At 40.3% G+C, this 21,287-nt stretch overlaps 2 protein-coding genes across 2 annotated transcripts in view; both read left to right on the top strand.

The window, feature by feature from the left end:
• prkd3 (protein kinase D3) overlaps positions 1-6,724 on the top strand; it is a 37,745-nt gene extending 31,021 nt beyond the window's left edge. Inside the window, exons 15-19 of the mRNA XM_079262585.1 lie at positions 121-282; positions 1,107-1,205; positions 1,283-1,550; positions 4,551-4,636; positions 5,193-6,724. Coding sequence (XP_079118711.1) covers positions 121-282; positions 1,107-1,205; positions 1,283-1,550; positions 4,551-4,636; positions 5,193-5,366 — 789 coding nt within the window. The 3' untranslated portion in view covers positions 5,367-6,724. The remainder of the gene's footprint in view (positions 1-120; positions 283-1,106; positions 1,206-1,282; positions 1,551-4,550; positions 4,637-5,192) is intronic.
• Positions 6,725-15,821: 9,097 nt separating this feature from the next.
• Positions 15,822-17,747, top strand: foxa2 (forkhead box A2; the record flags this gene model as incomplete). Its single annotated transcript, XM_079261520.1, has 2 exons — positions 15,822-15,893; positions 16,572-17,747. 2 exons carry the CDS (start codon positions 15,822-15,824, stop codon positions 17,745-17,747), a joined length of 1,248 nt encoding a protein of 415 aa, XP_079117646.1.
• Positions 17,748-21,287: the final 3,540 nt, after the last annotated feature.

The following is a 21,287-nucleotide window of genomic DNA, read 5'->3' as shown; positions in this document are numbered from 1 at the left end:
ATCCATCTTTAGCAGCACAAACCAATAAGTTTATGGCTTGTATTCAGTCTTTTGACTCTGCAGATCATGCTTAGGACTTTAGAAAAAGAAATATTGAATATTTTATCTGCTTTTTCTTAGAATCTGCATCATCCAGGTATCGTCAACCTCGAGTGTATGTTTGAGACACCAGAGCGGGTGTTTGTTGTCATGGAGAAGCTGCATGGCGACATGCTGGAGATGATCCTGTCCAGTGAGAAGAGCAAACTACCTGAAAGAATCACTAAGTTCCTGGTTACACAGGTCTGTGCTAATGAATTACTATATTTCTGTAAATATTCCTTTTGAAAGAAGATTATATTTACAGCATGTGTTACTGACCCCCATGTATTTTGAAGATTTGAAATTCTTTAATACTTAATTGCATTGTTTCATATCCATAATTCCATCAGTGGACTGCCTTAGCTTCTTCCTTTCATTCTCTGTCAATATCTGTGTCTGCTGCATCACTTGGGCGTGTTTTGCTTATATATGAGGACCTGATTGGGGTAGTTGTTTATGAGACTGGTCCGCATGGCATCACAGCCTCCTCCATGGCTGTGGATTACAGCCTTCATGTGCTGGTGGCTTCGTGGCCTTATTAAAGGAGCAGCAGGCCCTTGGGTCTCCGTGGATTTCGGGTCCCAAACGGGAGCAGGGCCATTAACAACAGCCCCATTAGTTGCGGCAGGCTTGGCTCTGATGTGGCTGGGAGGACTTCTGTTAAAGCCAGGGTCAGAAGCGTGGAGCCAGGCGCGCTGTGGTTTGGTACAGAGCCACAGGCAAACATTCGTGCAGTGCAAGCATACGCCAGGCCTTTTGAATATAGATGAGATGATGAGATCATATGTATTCATATGAAGATACTGGTCAAGATGGAAATATTTAAGGGGATTTGTATGTTTATAGTGCCACTAAATTTCCATATGACTGCAACATGTATTTTACTGCGTGGAATATATGAAGAGAACTCTTAGTATAACATGAGGTTTCTGCCATTAAAACATGTAGTTGCTAGACTTTACATAAATGTCATCTGGATTTTTAATTAGCTACATCTGAGTTGATGGGATTTATGTTTGCAACAGATTCTGGTGGCCTTGAGACATCTGCACTTCAAAAACATTGTTCACTGTGACTTGAAGCCTGAGAATGTGCTTCTGGCTTCTGCTGAGCCGTTTCCTCAGGTAAATAAATACATTTCTGCATGTTTTTGTTTCCATGGCCTGTATATGTGCTTACAAACCCCCATTTCTTTCTCCAGGTAAAACTGTGTGACTTTGGCTTTGCCCGTATCATTGGTGAAAAGTCATTCCGGCGGTCTGTTGTGGGCACCCCAGCTTACCTGGCTCCTGAAGTCCTGCGCAGTAAAGGCTACAACCGCTCCCTAGACATGTGGTCAGTGGGAGTCATTGTGTATGTCAGCTTGAGTGGGACCTTCCCTTTTAATGAAGACGAGGACATTAATGATCAGATCCAGAATGCTGCTTTCATGTACCCCCCTACGCCCTGGAAGGATATCTCTGCAGAAGGTAGGAAGACAAAGATCTGTTTCTTTATTTTGTACCATCCTTCACTTAAGTAAACTATTGCTAGCGTGGTTGCAGCTCTAGTTGGTGTCAAACTGAAATGTAGACGGTGCACTTCAGAGCTACCTTCTCCACCTACATGTCTGGTTCATCTAAACCAGGTATGGGCAAACTACGGCCCGGGGGCCACATGCGGCCCGTTCAACGTTTTAATCCGGCCCGCCGAACTTGAAAAAATTAAATGAATAAACCTTGTTAATGTTTTCTTTTCCCTAAATTCTGATGAAAACAATTCTGATGTTTTCCCACTAGATGGCACACTGTATATTGGCTTTAGGCGTAGGCCTATTACTTCACGTTTGCACTTTACCTTCGGACCCATCAGCCCTTCTGTAAAGATGAGCGAACCTAAGAAACGGAAAGTGGACAAAGAATGTCGAGTGTTCAATAAGGAGTGGACAACTAAATATTTTTTCACTGAACACCAATCATCTGCTGTTTGCCTCATATGCCAAGAAACTGTGGCGGTTTTTAAAGAGTATAATATTAGCCGTCACTTTGCCACAAAGCATGCTAACTATGCTAGCAAGCTGTCAACAAAAGAACGGGAAGCTGCTGCTCAGAAGTTGGCAGCTAATTTAAAAGCTCAACAAAGTTTTTTTCACCGTCAAACTGCCATTCAAGAGTCAAGTACCAAGGCTAGTTTTATGCTTTCATTCAAAATAGCAAAGGCCAGCAAACCTCTGTCTGAGGGCGAGTTTTTAAAAGAATGCATGGTGGAGACAGCAGGTATTTTGTGCCCGGAGAGCAAAGACAAATTTGAGAAAATCAGCTTATCACGGTGGACAGTGACTCGCCGCGTGGAACTAATAGATGAAGATATCACCAGCAGCTTAAATAAAAAGACGGAGACGTTCATGTTTTATTCTTTAGCACTGGATGAAAGCAACGATGTCAAAGACACTGCTCAGCTCCTCATTTTTTATCCGAGGTATCAACGACACTTTTGAAATAACGGAGGAGTTTGTGACAATGGAGTCTCTGAAAGGACAAACACGGGGAGAAGACTTGTTTGATCGGGTGTCTGCTGTTGTCGAAAATGTGAAGCTTCCTTGGAGTAAGCTTGTCAACGTCACCACAGATGGATCTCCAAATTTAACAGGGAAAAACCTTGGCCTGCTGAGGAGAATCCAGAATAAAGTGAAAGATGAAAACCCTGACCAGGATGTCATTTTCCTCCACTGCATCATCCACCAGGAATCTCTCTGTAAATCGGTATTACAGCTGAATCATGTTGTGAATCCTGTCGTGAAACTCGTCAACTTCATACGCGCAAGGGCACTTCAGCACCGTCAGTTTATTGTGTTCCTGGAGGAAACTGATGCGGATCACCAGGACCTGCTTTATCATTCCCATGTCTGCTGGTTGAGTTTGGGCAAAGTGTTTCAACGCGTGTGGGAGCTCAAAGAGGAGATTGGCGTGTTTTTGGAGCGACTGGGGAAAGCTGATGAATTTCCTGAGCTGAGCAACAAGAGCTGGATTTGTGACCTTGCGTTCGCTACGGACGTATTTTCACACTTGAATGAGCTCAACACGAAACTGCAGGGGAAGGATCAGTTTGTGCACGACATGTACACAAACGTGAAAGCCTTCAAATCCAAGCTGGCTTTATTCTCCAGGCAAATTTTGAACAAGTCATTCACTCATTTTCCTACACTAGCCATGCTGAAAGAGGCCGGAGCAAAAGTGAAGAAATACAGTGAGTCACTGGATGCACTGCACGGAGAATTCTGCCGTCGCTTCTCGGATTTCGACAAAATTGACAAGTCACTTCAGTTGGTGGCCTGTCCTCTGTCACAAGACCCCGAAACAGCTCCAGAGGAGCTGCAGCTCGAACTGATCGACCTTCAGTCCGACCCAGTCTTAAAAGAGAAGTTCAACTCTCTGAAACTAAATGACTTCTATGTGTCACTCAGCACAGCAGCGTTTCCAAGGCTCCGGCGGACAGCGCAGAAGATGCTGGCGTTGTTCGGCTCGACCTACGTGTGTGAACAGACCTTCAGCATCATGAACATCAACAAAGCCAGCCACAGATCCAAGTTAACAGACCAACACCTCAGATCCATTCTGAGAATCGCCACAACAAAACTAACTCCAGACTTTGATGCGCTGGCTAAAAAAGGAGACCAACAACACTGTTCCCATTAAAATGGAAAGTGCCTTCCTGATGCGCACGCAGATAACGCCGCTCCACAGACTTACTTGCTGCCACTGTTTCCTCCTTGCACTGTTCGTTGTTGACTTTTAGCACCGGGGAAACAAATTGAATAGAAGAAGCAGGACAAGTACATCTGCATCTCCTACCGTTTTTGAAAAAAAAAAAAAAGACAGTCAGGAGGAGAGTGGTGATATCCTGAAGGATAACAGAACTTTCAGTGCTTTAAAATAGAAATGGTTATTAATTTTTTAAAAAGGCACATTTTATTCATTTGATTTTCAGTGTTTTAAGACTCATTCCAAAGTCAGAAATTTTGTTGTAATGTTTTTCTTCATTTTCATTTGAAATTAAAGCACATGTTTTCTCCATATCCCAAGATGTGTATTTTTTCTCCAATGAGGTGAGGTTACCAAAGCACTCCATCCATCTGCTCCTGGTCCGGCCCCTTTGTCAAATGTTAGAACCCATTGTGGCCCACGAATCAATAAGTTTGCCCATCCCTGATCTAAACCCTTTACTGATGAATCATTTGAGGTTTTCCCCCACTGAACAATCAGCAGCTCCTTCTAAACTACACAATACAGAATGATGCTGAAGTTTTCATACCTTCTTGCTACTTTGATGTGCTATTTCATTTCTTTTCTTTTTTTTTTTATTTGTCCCTCTAAAATTCATAACCTCATATATGTTGTTGAATATGCTGTTGAATATGCTGTTTGTATATAATTATGTCTTATAAGTTCCATTTATTGATGTATTCTGCACAATATATGTTTGTATCATAGCCACAGATTTGATCAACAATCTTCTCCAAGTCAAAATGAGGAAGAGATATAGTGTGGACAAGTGTCTCAGTCATCCCTGGTTACAGGTAAAATGCTTTTTCTTCTTTAAACTGACAGCTTTCCAATAAATACAAGAAATCCCTCTTTATCATAGTCGTATCCCAGCTAAACATCAGTAGTTATGGTGTAAACAGGAAGTGTTAATACATATTTATACTTTCAAAGATCAGAGTTGACCAAATCTAGACAGGTGAAGCATACAAAATAAACTATTTGCACAATAAAACAATAACAATAAACTAAAAATATTACAATTATACATGACATTCTTAATAAGGGTGTTAATAGAAGGAGAAACAAGGCCCATCTCCATGGCAACATCACACCTCCTTGTCCGAAAGCAGAAGATTAGCGAAAACGGTAACAACAGGGGAGAGAAAACCCATCAATATCATAATTTGTTTCAGCTTTAACTCTGCAGAGGAACCTGACTGATAGAAATCATTACCCTATGTAAAGCCTATCAAGACTGCAATTTACAATAAATGAGAGGAAGAACTATTATCTGTGAGTTAATGGCAGGATTAACGCCATACTTTCCACGCTGAGTATACTTACAGGACTTGTGTCATTTTTTTGCAGGACTATCAGACATGGCTGGACCTGAGGGAGTTTGAGACGCGGCGAGGCGAGCGCTACATCACCCATGAAAGCGATGATGCACGCTGGGAGGAGTATGCAGATGAGCACAGTCTTGTTTACCCCAAGCATTTTATCATGGCTCCCAACCTAGATGACATGGAAGAAGACCCTTAGTGGCGCAGGGGGAATTTCTACATCTCTTGTCATGAGAACGGGGATTATCACACAGACTAATTTTTAGAAGCTTTGGGATTTCCAGGTTTTCCCTCCAGAACTCTTTGTTGCAGCAGAGGAGAGAAGCCAGTCAGGTGGAGAACTGCCATCAGAGGATTTCAAAGTGGGGGGAAAAAACCCCAACATATTTTGTAGCGTGATGCACTGCAACAGTAACTGGGAAGAGATTACCGTCACAGGAATGCATTAAGAGACTGTCTTCCTCTTTGTAAAGAACAAAGACACTCCCTGGATTTGCTAGTTTCATTTATTTTTGAGAACAATTGTGACACAGAAAGTTGAACCTGAAAGCAGAAAGTTTTAGAAATAATTTTGGACAACTATGCGCAATAATGTTCTTGATGTAAGAGGGGAGATGAGTGAAAAAGAAAAGCTTGCACCAGGAGTAAAGGGCACTTTTCACAAGGGATTTACAGTCTGAGAATGAAACACGTGTTTATTCTCACTATAGAACTGTTTGTGAGACTGTCCTCCGGCATGAACTGGAAATTTTCACATGCATATGTAGTTTTTTTTTTTGGTTTTTTTTTAATGTATTTAGTAATCTCAGTAGGTTTTTGCACTATACAACTATTAAATATAGCAATTGAATAGAAACACTATTCGCTGCTACAGAGAGCAAACAGTTCTTACATTTCCACTGTTGGTGAAAAGTGATGAAGTCTGATAATCTCTAGAAAATTTTTATTTAGCTCACACAGTGTTAGTTGCAAGTATTTTAAACCAACATGTTAAGTTTGATCTGTTAGTGGCAGCTAATAGTGTGTAAGTTTTATCAGCTATCCCCTGAAGAAAAAGACCCGTAAATATGTGCAGAAATTTTGCGAGCTGTTGTCTTTATTCAATGTTGTTAATTTCTTGTGAAAACCATCATCCTGAACTTAGTAAATCCAATGCTGAAGGTGATATACATCCTTAAAATGAGGTTAAAACAAGCAATGGACTCCTGAGCTGCAGCATCATGTTTCTATGTCCTCTTTTTTTTTTGTATTTTTGCAGTTTTCTTGAATGTGACTTTTAAAACACTCAACTCTGGAAAGAGTGTTTTAATGCTATGCAGGAATCTGAAATGTCACTTTACCAGAGGTGGCAAGCCTGGACTGTAAATCAAATAAAATAACGTTTGTTTCTCTGATCCATTTTATGATTTTGTTCACAGAAGACAAAATAAAAAATTGGGTGTAATGATAGTTTGATTCACATGCGAGTTCATAGTACTGCAATTGTGTACTTTGCTCTGTTTGTGTGTTTTGGGAGAATGTTTCTTGTTTCCTGTTTTCATTTTCCTGTCTTTGTTGCCGCTGGATTGGCAGGTGTCAGTGTTTTGTATATTTCAGTACATACAAATGAAATTAAAGCTGAACAGTAAATGAAACATCTGTCTTAAACCTCTGAATTTCTCACTGTTTTGAATTAAAATAAACTAAACAAAGTAAATGCATGCAGCCCTGTTTTAGATAAGATGTCACAAAGATTTGTGTGCATGAGTACCTGCAGCTTCTATATTATGTGTTGCATTGTGCTGTGTGAGTACTTGTGTGTAGTGGTTTCACTTGTCAGATCCAGTTTTCAGCAGCTGGATGTGATTGTTGCACAGCAAGAGCACTTTGCCAAACCCGTTACTCACCACAAACAAGTAATGACATAATTAAAGAGGGTAAGGGGGGATGAGAGGGGTTGTGGAAGACTTTGAAATCACTTCTGATAAAAGCTATGATAGATCCCCTTCAAATATCAAATGAGTCCGTCCTATGCAAATGCAATGTCTTTCTACTAGACGGAGGTTCTGTTCATCATAAACTACTGCAGAGGATACATGTCTGTCACTGATTCAGATCAGTGTTTGAAGTATGATACCAAATTGATTGCTGCCTTGTTCCAGGACAATCTTTTCTCTTTTTTTGTGCTGAAGAAATTTGATTCCGATCTCCTCTAACGGTTGGGCTGAATGACTTCAAGATGTGGATTTGCTTTACAGCCAAGGTGACCTCGGGAACCCCTGTGGTTCCACACTGATATTGCCTTTGATGCTTAAACATGCATTGTTTTGTCTGTGAATTCATTTTAAAGTGAACATGATTACTCATATTTCTCTGGGTCTTTGTTAAGTCTCCATGACTCAACTGGTTCAGAGGAAACCAGATGGGTTTTTGCTGTAGATGTCAAACTCAAGATTAATTTATAATGATGGGGATCATGCAGTATATAGAAGAAAATATCTGCTATCAAGAAATAGAAGAAACTATCCATTTTAGATGCTTATAATCTTTACAATAATTATAATGTATGTAGTAAACTGTCAATGAACCTGTATCATATAAGGAAACAGCTCTCTTTCTGACCAGAAGGTGTCACTCTCTGTTGGTTAATCCATTGCAACTGTCCAGGAATACTTGCAAGTGGGAGATTTCTGGAAAGTGTGACAGGTTTAGTATTTTCCCTTTAAAGATGCATAGAGGTTCACTTTCCCAGACAACCCACCTGCTTGTTAAAATAAACCTGTGCAGAATATCAGGTTGTGAAAAATCTCACACACACTTCCCTTATAACCCGCAACTGATAAGTTATTGTGTAATTAACCACAAGTCAAGACTGTACAATAAGATGCATATTGGAAATAGAGGCTACTGAAAGATCAGAACTTGTTTTTGTTGTACTGATCCCAGGTCTGTTTATATTTGTTGAGCAGCTTTGCCTTGTGGCCACTCAGCAGGTCTCTCATCACCTCAAAGGGAGGTCTGTGTGTCGTGCCTCCTCCTACCTCCTCCCTCCACATCCACCTGTCTGCTCTTCTCTTCCACCTCAGCTTCTCTCCGCTCCATGCTGAGTATCCATGGGTTCCAGACCAAACAAGCAAACAAACAGAACAACCTAAAAACCCATCACTCAGACAAGGATGGTCTGGGCTTGGGGAAGAGATGGGGAGAGATCTTGTTTGCTCTTTGGGCCAGTTCCATTTCACTGTGATGGCACAGAAGGCCTCCCAGGACATGGTTATACCCACACTTCTGTTTGACTTCCAGGGGGATGAAGGCAGTCCTCAGTCTACACAACACATCATCTTTTGACCCAATACACAGCTGGCTCCAGCCACAGGCCTGTAGTCTTTACCCAAGCTGGCCTTTCCCTTCTTTAGCCTGGTTTATATTTGAAAACCTTGTTGGTGCGCCATTTGACTGGTGACCTTTCACAACGCTGCCTTTTAGCCATGACCAATAAATTGTGAATCTTTATTCTGCATTTGAAGTAAATGTTGACTGGAATGAAGACTGTATCTGCGTGTGTTGGAGGCAAATGTGCTCATAACTTGGCAAACTGCTGAAAAGAAAGACTTTCTATTGCCTTTCACGTAAACCTTTTGCCAATAAAACCTAAGTGATCTGGGTTTTCTTTGTCTATTTACAGAGAATAAAGGAAAATACTTTGTAATAAGATCTAATCAGAAACTTCCAAATCAAAAAAGGGTCGTAGCTATGTGTGTGGTGGCTTGCAGGGACATCTTTCGTTGTAAAATCCATGGAGAGGAAGCAGTTTCCCTGTCTGGGAAAATGCAGATGAGCTACATAGGTATGTGTGATTTACTGACTCCAGCTGTGTCTGGAGAATTCCCCTGATCCATCCTATGGACCGGTTGCTGTGAGGCCACATGCACCCCTGTTACAAAGCAGGCAGGGGCAATACACAACCTCCACTCCTCCCCCTGAGAGGGATGGTCATTGAACTCTCAGGCAAGTGGCAATATTTGCTCACCTGAAATACACACATCTTGCCAATTGGGGTAGGGGTGGGTTTGGAAAGTGGGGAAGGCCGCCTTGATACAGCTGTAGTCAAAAGAAAGACCAGGCCAGGATGTTTTGTGGCTTGAGAAGGGTAGGAGGAGGAGGGGGGGGGGGGGGGGGGGGGGAACTCTCTTGCCGGGTGGCTGTTTAGCAGTAGCCACCCTATTGTATCTTGAAGGAGGGAAGGACCATATTTGTTCGAAGCTGCAGGAGGCTGATGAGGTGCTAATCCGTTGAGAGACTGTGTCATTGGGCCCCTGTTCCCAATAGCCTGTTAGCTGTCAGGGCCTGTAAAAAGGGCACAATTTATGGGCCCCAGGCCAGGACTCAGGCATCGGTGTCTACGGGTAAGCAAACACAGATTGGACACTTATGTTGTTGCTCTGGATAGGCGGGCTTTAACGTCAGGCTCCTGGGGTGACACGCAGACAGCCCCTTTTGAGCCTTCCTTACGAGTCGCCACCCCCTCTTTGCTCCTCTGTAAACACCACAAATTAGCCATCTGCATATAGATGGGCTCTCAGTCCATACAGGAAGCAGGGTGAAGGTTGAAGATATCAACCCTCCCTGTAATGTAGGCCAGATATAGAGTCTACACTATCTCCTTCATGTATGCAAAAACGAATGGAAGATAAAAGCTCAGGGGTGTAAGACATGTCTGCAGTGATTCTCAACTCAAGAGAAAGAGAGAGATTTTGTTTTGTGGTGCTTTGAAGCGTGATAATAATGAAAGCACGGGGCTGGCCTTTCTGAGATGACTTTGGGCCAGCAGTCAGAGGTAATCCCAAACTTGAATTTCCCCATCAGCCCTGGTATACAGATAAGACAGCGGCAGATATGACCCTCACACATCTGACTGACTGTGTGATTGATGGAAAAAGGAAATGGGCCACTCAGATGAGTGAGATGTGTAGACATAGTATGCCTTTTCACAAGATGTTCATCAGCGATGGCTGCGGTCCAGTAGATGTAAAGAAAGAGACCGCCCCCATATCTCATGCCATTAATTAAATCAAAACCAGATTAATGCAGCTGGGTAATTAATCTATCTGTCATGGAAAGGATGCTACTAGTTGAGACAATTAAGATTAGAAAAGTACTACTGATTCACAACTTTTTAATCGCAAGGCCTAGTTTACCATCTTGTCAGCGCTGACAGGATCCGACAGCATGATGGCCGTGTTAAATGGGACTAGCTCATCGTGGATAATTGCATGGGCTCGATTGTAGAGATATTTAGCCACAGAGATTCCCATGGGTGCCTGGCACTTTAATTAACATAGCACTACTGCCCTCCCCTTCTGTTTTAATTGCCTCCAGTCTCTGATTAAATGTGTATTGACTCTGCAGTTGGTCCACTAATGAATAACAATGTGCTGGTTTGATGATATTAAATGTTCTGGCTCTAATACACATCCCATCCATGGTTCGTTGAAAGTTCAGTTGTGGCTTCTTAGCTAATCACTGTCAGAATTCATGCTTTATCTCACACAACCCACCTGTAAGACATGAAGCTATACTTTAGTTTTAAATCTGGCATGAATTTCACTATATACAACATTTAAAGCATATTTGTCTTTTAAAAGCACTGATTACCTAAAACTATAGTTAAAAATCAACAGTAAGTTGTCCCATTGTCAGGTCTTATGTACTGTATACACCAGCAATTGATGCTTGTAATCTATAAATACAAGCAAATCTGATTTTGTTTCATTTTATATTGAGGACAGTAAAATGCTATAACCTTTTAGGGCACGTAATTTGAAAAATATTAACAAATCTGAAACAAACCCATTATCTTCATCTTAACATCATCTTTAAAAGGTCTCACTGGAAAATTCTCCCTGAAACTGCTGAAGAAATTTGAAATTGTAATAATTTAACCCCTCAAAGACCCCGATGTGGTGCAGAGGCATTCTTCAGAGTCATCTAATCCATGAATCTCTCAGAAAAACCCACCTTCCTCACTCTACTCCTGTGGTCTAATAGATAAACTGTCACCTTGCTTGATAGATGAAGGGCAGCAGTCAACATTGGGTCCCTTTACATGACAAGTACTGAATCTGCAATACCCTGGATACAGTCAACACAAAACATATCAAATGGCATTCCTCACCACATTCCTCTCAATATCAAAAAGGTGCGTATTTGAGGATATCCTTAGTGCGTTTACGCCTGTGTTTGCCCCCAGACCCACTAGGGCCAGTGCAATAACTTTGGACTCCCTCCCACTGTCTCTCATTGCAGTGACCACTCTCAGTTTTATTTAGCTGGGTTGTGTGCCTTCCCAGTCCGGCCGCTTTTCAGATTCATTTCCAGGTAAACACAGTGTGGCCAGCTACAAACCTGAAGCCAACAGGCGTTGTCACAGCTGTGGCAGATAATGGCAAGTCCAAACTCCAGCCCGGCTCTGGAATGTTTACTGTCACCACAGGCAAGTTGGCAGCAAACATCTTTTTTTTCCAGCACTTTCCAAGAGGAAGACTCTTCCCTTTATTAATTTTATTTTGATGAATTACATGCTTAACCCTATGCCCCGTGCTGTTTTGTGTGACTTAGTGTACTCTAGAGGATACAAAGGCGTAAAAAAAGGACCAGTCTAAATGGATCCTTTTTCAGTTGCAAAAAAAAAAAAGAAAGAAAGAAAGAAAGAAATATTCTCTTTGAAAGCTGAAACTGAAAGTTAACACATTCCCGCCAACAACTGCTGGGTGTTTGAAGGAATGTCCGAATAGTTCCGCCTTCCTCTTCTCACAGAGTGGAGGTCAGCTTGTTTGCACCCCCCTGCTCTGCACCGAAGAAAACCTCCCAGTCACATTTCAGGGCCTTGCTCATGGAGGTGTTTTTGCTTTCACCTCTTTAACTGAATCATCAGACTTTCACCACTAAGTGCTTCTCCTTGTCATAACCAATAAAGTAATGATACCTGAATGTGTGAAATGTGACACAGTCATTATGGAGGTTAACTAATCAAGAAAGTGGGAAATCTAACAGGAAAATCTGGTCTGGGCACAAGAAGAAACGTATCAGTCTGTAAACATGGTAAGCCATGCCAATGTTTCAACCGATTCCAGAAAGTGAAAGGTGCTCTGCTCTCTTTACTAGAAATTTCATGGCCGTCAAACCCGAGCTGGGATCACAATGACACACAACAAATACTGCATGTTGCAATAAGGTTTTCAGGCATGAATAATCATTGAGCTGCAATCAATATGTTCAAATTGGCGTTTGAAAAGATGTCCTTTTTCAGGTTGATGGTTGGAGGTTTGCTGTCTTTCTCTTGGCATCATGTTTTTTTTTTTCAATTACTATAGTAAAAAGGAAACATTTAAAAAAAAAATACGAGACAACATTTTGGTTGATGAGGAAGGTAAAAGGTTATACTTTGGTTTGCTGGTACCTTTTTTAACCCTATATTTATATTCCTTTATCATCCGTCAGCATTTTAAGTTTATACCGACTACAGAAAGACAACTTTATTTAATTACAAGCTTACACGCTGTTATCCAGAACACAAATCACTGTCAAGTATTAAAATGCAAACAGGCTTACATGCTGTCTCATTTAATTATAAAGGTTATATAACTGAAAAGCATCCTGCTGACAACACCAACATCTTCCCAAATTTTGCAGCTATGACTGATAACATAAGCAGTTTCTTCACTTAACGTAGGTGATCATATCAACATTTTATGTATGTTTCTAAAAATAATATAGCATATTAAAATCTTCAAATGTGCTCCCAGATAATTAAAATTTCAAATGCAAACACTAACTGATGTTCCTCTGTGTACCATGAAGTGATGTTGGCCAATTTTTCAGAGCCTCTTGTGAAATCAGATCAGTTAGCATGTTGTGAAATGACTGATATGTTGGCAAATATGCCGTACAATAAGAGAAAGGAAAACAAAAATAAAAATAAAGTGAAGGCAACTGCACAAGGCCTCAGATTAGATTCCTTTTTTTCTTCTTTTGTTTTATTTTGCTTTAGACTTGCGACCTTCACCTATATGAGTGGACTCTGGCAGGTTGATGATTAACTGTGGAATCAACGACCTGTCTCCATCAGGAACATTAAGGCCTGCAGGTCATGGAAAATTCTTAGAATACTCAAGATTTAGTCTGTAATTCTAAAATGATCCTGTGTTTATTGTACCATGTTACTGACATTAATAAAGGCTTAATAAACATTCGAAGTCTGGCTTTTACTCTAAAAAAGAAGCTACTATCTCTCTCTCTCTCTACACACACACACACACACACACATATATATATATATATATATATATATATATATATATATATATATATATATATATATATATATATATATATATATATATATACATATATATATATATATATATATATATATATATATATATATATATACATATATATATATATATATATATATATATATATATATATATATATATATATATATATATATATATATATATATATCTCAAAACACAAAAAAGTCATTTGTTTGTGCAACACTTGGTGTATTCTTGTCTTCATGCATTACTGCTGTAATGCGGAAGAAATAGCAGCAAGCATTTAAATTATGTATGTGTAAAACAGTGTAAAACTGGTTGTTTTAGTCAGAACGTTTTACTCACTCGTTTCTTAATAATCTAAATAAATTCATTGTTTTTTTTCTGAATAAATCAGCATCTTAACGAGCCTGAATATCTGCTCACGGAATTGTCTAAATACTAAAACTCAAGTATATAAAAAATAACTTGAAAATATTTATACGTTCTTGTAGGATAGATCATATGTCTTGAAATATATATTCTGGCTGATTAAAGCCTGAAAGCGCACAATTGACCATCTCCAGCTCTCCGTCGGTGCAATCCCAAAACCTCAAACACACACACACACACACACACAGCTTTTTTCTCATGATCTCATTTCCAAGCTAAGCAGACTGTGTTAGTCCCTCGTCAACACGACAGGTTTACTCGCCTTTACTAATGGGGCTCTATACTGATAGTTATGCTCTTGCGTAAATATGCATTCAAATAGATGTACAACTACCGACACGTGGCTGACAGCGCTCTGCAGCCTCACCTTGATGTTTGTTTCATACAAATATGGACAGCGAGGATTCAGGGGCCCTCAACACTCACGAGCTTTTCTTCTTCTTTTTTTTTTGTTGAAAGACGATAAACACTATAGGTAAACTTCTATTATTCACAAAATATCCAGAAAACCAACATAAACAAAATCATAGCCAAAGACAAAGCAGGATCGCTGACTTTTTCCAGACCTGCATTTATTTTGTTTTTAGTGCAGAAATGTGGCAAACAAGTATGGCTACTCGTGAGTTTGACCTTCTTTCCTTCATGTTTTATCATTTATGGCCTATAGCATTAACAACCCAAAGAAAATATGCGCAAATGATGTCGATTAGAAAAATTTCCCGGATGTTTATGTGTTGAAAGAATTGTCGTATGGGCCACAGACATGAAAACATTTCGCCTTCACGTCCGACAGAGGGCGCTCTGAAACTATGCCTGACATATTTAATAGTAATTAAAACATTTAGAAACCACCATTTAGCCATTCAGGTTGAGGAAACAAGTAAAAACAAGTGTTTTATTGCATATGTGATGAATTAAGCGGGAAATATCAGATCAAACTATCATGTCAACATGAAGAACACATTCATTGTTTTTTAATCCAGTTGTTAAACAGTTGAGTTAGTGATGACATTTACTTACTTTTTAGCTTTAACTGTAAATCAACTCAGGTTATATCAGTTTATAGCTCACTGACCTCAGCTGTTTGGTTCCCTGCACACATAGAAATGGAGGCTGTCGACTTGTATCAGTATCTCCACACTTACACGATAGAAATGTAAAAGTAAGTTTTTACCTTGTAAATAATGTTTCATATATGCGCCAGATATAACATGCCAGTTCTGGCAGTCCAATACCATCCAATAGTTGTTTAAGTAGACTAAAATAATTCCTTCATACTCACAGACCCATCATCTATAGGTTTACATATGCTGCCTTCTCATTGGGGTAAAATAATCATTAAATAAATCCAGGTTATGGGTATAAATGGCTTGGCCTGCAAGGAATCACAAATGGAGCTCAGATTATGCGAAAAAAGATCAGTGGAGGATGTACACAATAAAAATTTAAAAAAAAGAAACCCCACACCATTCCTTTTATATTAGTTCCTCTTTTTTCCCCTCCAAACCCTTTTAAGATGAGTTTATAATGAAGCTTTTCATATTAAACTGTTCTTTTCAGTCAACGCAGGTGTACAATTGGGGGGGTGGGGGTGGAAGCTTGAGGAGTCTCACGCCTAGGTGCGAGGAGATTATTCAAATAGGGCCCAAGGCGTAGAAGTAGGGATTGGAGGCTTGCCTAGCGCACAGAGCTATATCACAGCGTCAACAAGCAGCGCGGAGCGTCATTTCAACTCCAGTCACTGACAGGACGCATCACGGCTGGCTCCGTAACACACACATGCACCATTCCTCGACGAAGGGACACACCGACGACCCAGATACTCTCAATAGTCCCCAGTTACCTGCTATTAGAGAGACTTTTTGGCTTTTCCTCTGCTGGGAGACGCTTTGTGAAAGTCCTCCATGATGCTTGGAGCAGTTAAAATGGAAGGACACGAACACACCGACTGGAGCACCTACTACGGAGAGCCCGAGGTGGGTACCTTAAATATATATATATTTTTTCCCCGTCTAAAGCCGATCCCATTTTATACAACTCAATATTAGCCCTGAGATAATATTAACTTTGTGATCAAATATTGACTTGAGGCGCCTCCAAATCCTCCCCCATCTCCACGCACCGTGCTATCCTAACAAAGTTGCCTGACATGTAGTGAGGCAAACTTTTCATTCGGATTATAATTTCATATGTCTATTGATGTCTTTACTAAACATGATTATTTTTCTTTTGCCCACGTTTGCATTCGATTGTGGTGTTTGGTTTTGGGGGGAAAATTGGCTCAAATATTTGCGCTGCTGTCGCTATATTTGCGTAAGCAGCGTCTTATTAGGTGTAAACATTTTCAGCGAAATGGCGCATTTTTAAGCGGATTCTTTTATTCACTTTATTTACCATAAAGGTATTACATTGTTAAAGTACACATAGCGTATTTGTAGTTAAAAGTATCTTCAGAGAAAGCGAACGCTCACGAGACGATTTCAGCCTTTAGAAATTACGCACTAAAATAATTAATTTTCATTATTCTGATTTAACAACAATGATAATGTCATTTTATAAGGTTTAAATAATAACTATAAATGTTTAGATTTAAATAAATTTCCCCTCTTTTTATCTGCCAGTACTAAACTCATGCCTATCTTCTTCACTGACAGTGTTACACCTCGGTTGGCAACATGAACACGGGCCTTGGAATGAACTCGATGAATACCTACATGAGCATGTCCGGCATGAGCACCACGGCCAACATGACGGCCAATTCAATGAACATGTCATACGTCAACACGGGCATGAGTCCCTCTATGACGGGCATGTCACCGGGCACCGGAGCCATGAACGGCATGGGCGCTGGCATGACGGCCATGAGCGCAGCCTTGAGTCCCAGCATGAGCCCCATGACCGCGCAGCCCGCCTCTATGAATCCTCTGACATCCTACACCAACATGAACGCCATGAGCCCCATTTACGGACAGTCTAACATCAACAGGTCCAGAGATCCCAAGACCTACCGCAGGAGCTACACGCACGCCAAACCTCCCTATTCCTACATTTCGCTCATCACCATGGCTATCCAGCAGTCTCCCAGTAAGATGCTCACACTGGCCGAGATCTATCAGTGGATAATGGACCTATTTCCTTTTTACAGACAGAACCAGCAGCGCTGGCAGAACTCCATTCGCCACTCTTTGTCATTCAATGACTGTTTCCTGAAAGTACCCAGGTCTCCGGATAAACCCGGGAAGGGCTCCTTTTGGACTCTCCACCCAGACTCCGGGAACATGTTTGAAAACGGTTGCTACCTGAGGCGGCAGAAGCGCTTCAAGTGTGAAAAAAAGATGGCAATGAAGGACAGCAGCCGCAAGCCTGGAGACGGCGGTTCCTCAAACAGCAGCTCCGAGAGCTGCAACGGCAACGAGTCCCCGCACTCCAACTCCTCCTCCAGCGACCACAAAAGGTCCCTGTCTGACATGAAGACGAGTCAGGCCCTGAGCCCGGAGCACACCGCCGCTTCCCCGGTGTCGCAGGGGCAGCACCTCATGTCTCAGCACCACTCTGTCCTTGCGCACGAAGCGCACCTGAAACCAGAGCACCACTACTCCTTCAACCACCCCTTCTCCATCAATAACCTCATGTCCTCAGAGCAGCAGCATCACAAAATGGACCTTAAGACTTACGAGCAGGTGATGCACTACTCTGGCTACGGCTCACCCATGACAGGAGCTCTCTCCATGGGCTCGATGGCGGGCAAAGCCGGTCTGGATTCCGCATCTATACCTGACACATCTTACTATCAAGGTGTCTATTCCAGGCCCATCATGAACTCCTCATAAACTCTTCACCCCGCCATCCGACGTGGACTTTCTTCACATTCGATTTGTACATTTGTAAAAAACAAAAACAAAAAAATATAGACTTTGTTGTACAATATGTATTTCAAATATTTTTGACGTTTCCCTCCGTTTTAGTTGTCGAGTTTGTTAGTAGCCCTAATTATTTTAAGAGAGGATGTTGATCATAATAATTAAGTAATGATAATAATGTGACAAAAAAAAAAAGAGAAACTGTTCGGCTGCAGGAATGGACCCCAAAGAAAAACCAACAACAAAAACAACTTGCTGTAAGATAGCTTACATCTGCATAACTGGATTCCTCAATGAAAAATGCCTCGCAGGATTTGTTCAATCATTTGTGTAATTCCTATTTATGGCTTGTATATGTGTATTCTTGTAGTGACAAGAACAGAATCTATATTAAAGTGTTATTGGTTTGTTTTCTGAATATGATGGTGCATTATTATTATTATTATTATTATTATTATTATTATTATTATTATTATTATTATTATTATTATTATTATTATTATTATTAATAATAATAATAATAATCTACATTAGACATACATTAGGGGAACATAATGAAGTTTATTGCAGCTTATTTTGCTAAGTGCAGGAATGAAAACATCACACCTACAAAAATAGATATTACACTTAAAATAATCATTCAAAAATGTTAACATCTATTAAATATTACATGAAAAGTGAAAGGGGAGATAAAAACTGAACTAGTTTTATTTAGATTTCCTTAAGTCTCGCAACTCAATGTAAACGAGATTTATATACTTCGTTAGAGCATAATATAAAGTTTATACTTATTTCTAATTTTCTAAATTGTGGAATTTATTTTCATCCTCGCGCTGTTGTAATGAAGCGTATTCTTTCAGTGGGGGATTAATAGCTTTGCTGGATAAAACCGGGAACAATGCTCTGAATTTGTCTCTTAGGAAATGCAAACAAAACAAATATATGCTCATTAATCCCAAACACAAATGGCGATGTTGATGCAGAAAAAAGGTTTATCCATCGCATGGACTATTTTGTAATATTTTTTGCATTAAAGTGATGAAAAAAAAAACTTAAAAGAAGATAAGCATAGCCAGAAAGAGAGAAGGTTTAGAAAGAAGAAAGCGGGATAAGAGGATTTATTCAAAATTATAAATTGGGCGTGCAACCCATCCATTAAAAATGCCATAAATGCACCGTGCCACTTAATCTCCAACATTTTGCCACTGGAAATTTGGGTGATAAAAACATAAACACATGAACAAATTTAATCAGTTGACTGAATTCCCACACATTCAGTGACACATACGTCAAACTGCTATAAACAATTCATGCCTGTCAGTCACCCTTGCTATACACATAACAGTATCTTCTCTGTCTCTCTCTCTCTCACACACACACACACACTGCAAAGTTTAGATCAGTGAATAAGATTAAGTGTCATTGTCTCATAAAACAGCCTCCTGTGGCGCAGGAGAATAGTTGCTGGAAAAGGGGGCTGATTCAGGAACACAGCCGCCTGAATGTGATGCTCTAACTTCTCTCCCCTACAATCTGGGGGCCCCATTGTCTACTCCTTATTTTTAAAGTAGGCTGGCCCTCCCCTCTTGTTAGATAAGACAGGCTAGTTGTCTTCCACATGAATCCCAACTTCAGTTTCTGCCTGCTTTTCCCCCACTGAGATCAAATCCAAGGCCAGTGATACGACTATATATATATATATATATATATATATATATATATATATATATATATATATATATATATATATATATATATATATATATACTAGCAAATGACACCCTTTGACTTCTGAACACGTAGGGCCTGAAGTGTGCGTTTATTCTCCAGACCCTCTTTACAGATCGTACTTTAAACAGAGTGATCTGCGAATAAACAAAACCAGTAAACAATAGAGTGGAGGCTATGCCCGCATATAGGAAGAGTACACACACAAACCAAATTGCACAAGTGCAAACTTTAAATAGGATGCCGCAGCTCTGTAAATTTGCACAGACATTAAATTTCGTTCCATTCATTTCGGACATATAATGCTAAGCTGATTTTTTTTATAGCACGCTGATCGATATCTCTGTAAAATAATCTTTTTTTTTTTTTTTTTTAACTAGCTGGGCAGTGAAATCTTTGCTTTGTGCTAAAGTCAACAGTGACAGAGTTTGAGCTCAAATAAATGCTGTGATGTCTGAAGCCCTTTGCAGAAGGCAGAAGGCGAGCTTCTACAAAGGGCTCCTGTGTGGCTTGCCAACAACATGCACCGGCTATTTTGCACAGGTATGAAGCTTTTTATTTCATATGACACACTCTCTCTTAAGCTTGTACTTGTCTATTTGGAAGGCGAGATAATATGATGGCGATTCTTGAGCATGCATGAGGAGGAGGGGGAGCAGAGGTCGATATCCTGAAATCATGGGAAAGGAGACGTATTGGATTTTGACGCAGGGTGGTGCAAAGCTGAGGGATCTGCATGTTGTGTGTGTTTTATAGAGGCTGCGAGTTCTTGTGTCTCAGAGTTACATGTTGCTTGGAGAGATGCTGGTGCCCTGAAAGAAAAAAGGAAAAAAAAAAAAAAAAAAACCTCACTGACATGTGGAAATTTGTTTCTTAACAAAAGGCATGCAAAGGAGCAAGAACGGATAGGCCGACACGTTTCTCACTCCCATTATGGCGCTTTCTCTGAGGGGGGTCATCCAATGAAAGTTTGTCTGACAGCGTTTCTAACGTGATCCTGGAAACGTTATTCGTCTAAGTGTTATGAAACAAGAAGCATGCGTAACAACTGGCAGAGAAATATGAGAGGAATTGCGTTTTTGTTAGGCATCATTTGCAGTGTGCGTTGGATAAATATGCTGCTGCACAGATGTCACGAAAACGGGCTAAATGCAACTCGGATTCCCTCTCTGCTTTTTTGACTGAACAGTGTAAACCTCTATAAACCAATTTAATGATGCCGATAGATTAGTATTTTTCTTGACCTATCTGAACAATATTCACATTTGATTTCTTAGGTAAAAACGCTCAAATAAGATAAGAGGTAAATTTGAATTAATAAACAGCAAATTAATAATAATAATAATAATAATAATAATAATAATAATAATAATAATAATAATAATAATAATAATGATAAAAGAGTAAATAATGTTCAAGATTCCCAAGTTCTAAATGATAAGTGGATAGAGAGCCCCCAGTAATAAATATTTGTTTCTCTTTCCAACCCTTTGAAGGAGGGATAACCCCTGTCAAGCCCTCTTCTGATACTGGAATGGCCTTTTGGATCTTTACTGGTTCAAAGGTAACCAGCCCCAATCTTGTTGTGTCGGACTAAAGTGCACCGAGGCCACAACGTTACATCTTCTCCCCACTTTAAAAAAGAAAGAAAAAGCTTTTTCTTTTTCCTACCAAAGAGGATACCTCTGCAGCTCCTGGCCAGCCGGCGCACATCTGTTGTTATAGCAACAGAGCCCCCCCCCCCCCCCCCCCCCCTCCCCCGAACACACACATACTCACACT

The sequence above is a fragment of the Telmatherina bonti genome (genome assembly GCF_933228915.1).
Source record: "Telmatherina bonti genome assembly, chromosome: 22".
NCBI lineage: Eukaryota > Metazoa > Chordata > Actinopteri > Atheriniformes > Telmatherinidae > Telmatherina > Telmatherina bonti.
Note: the sequence above shows the minus strand (reverse complement) of the source record. Positions and strands in the feature narration are given on the sequence as shown.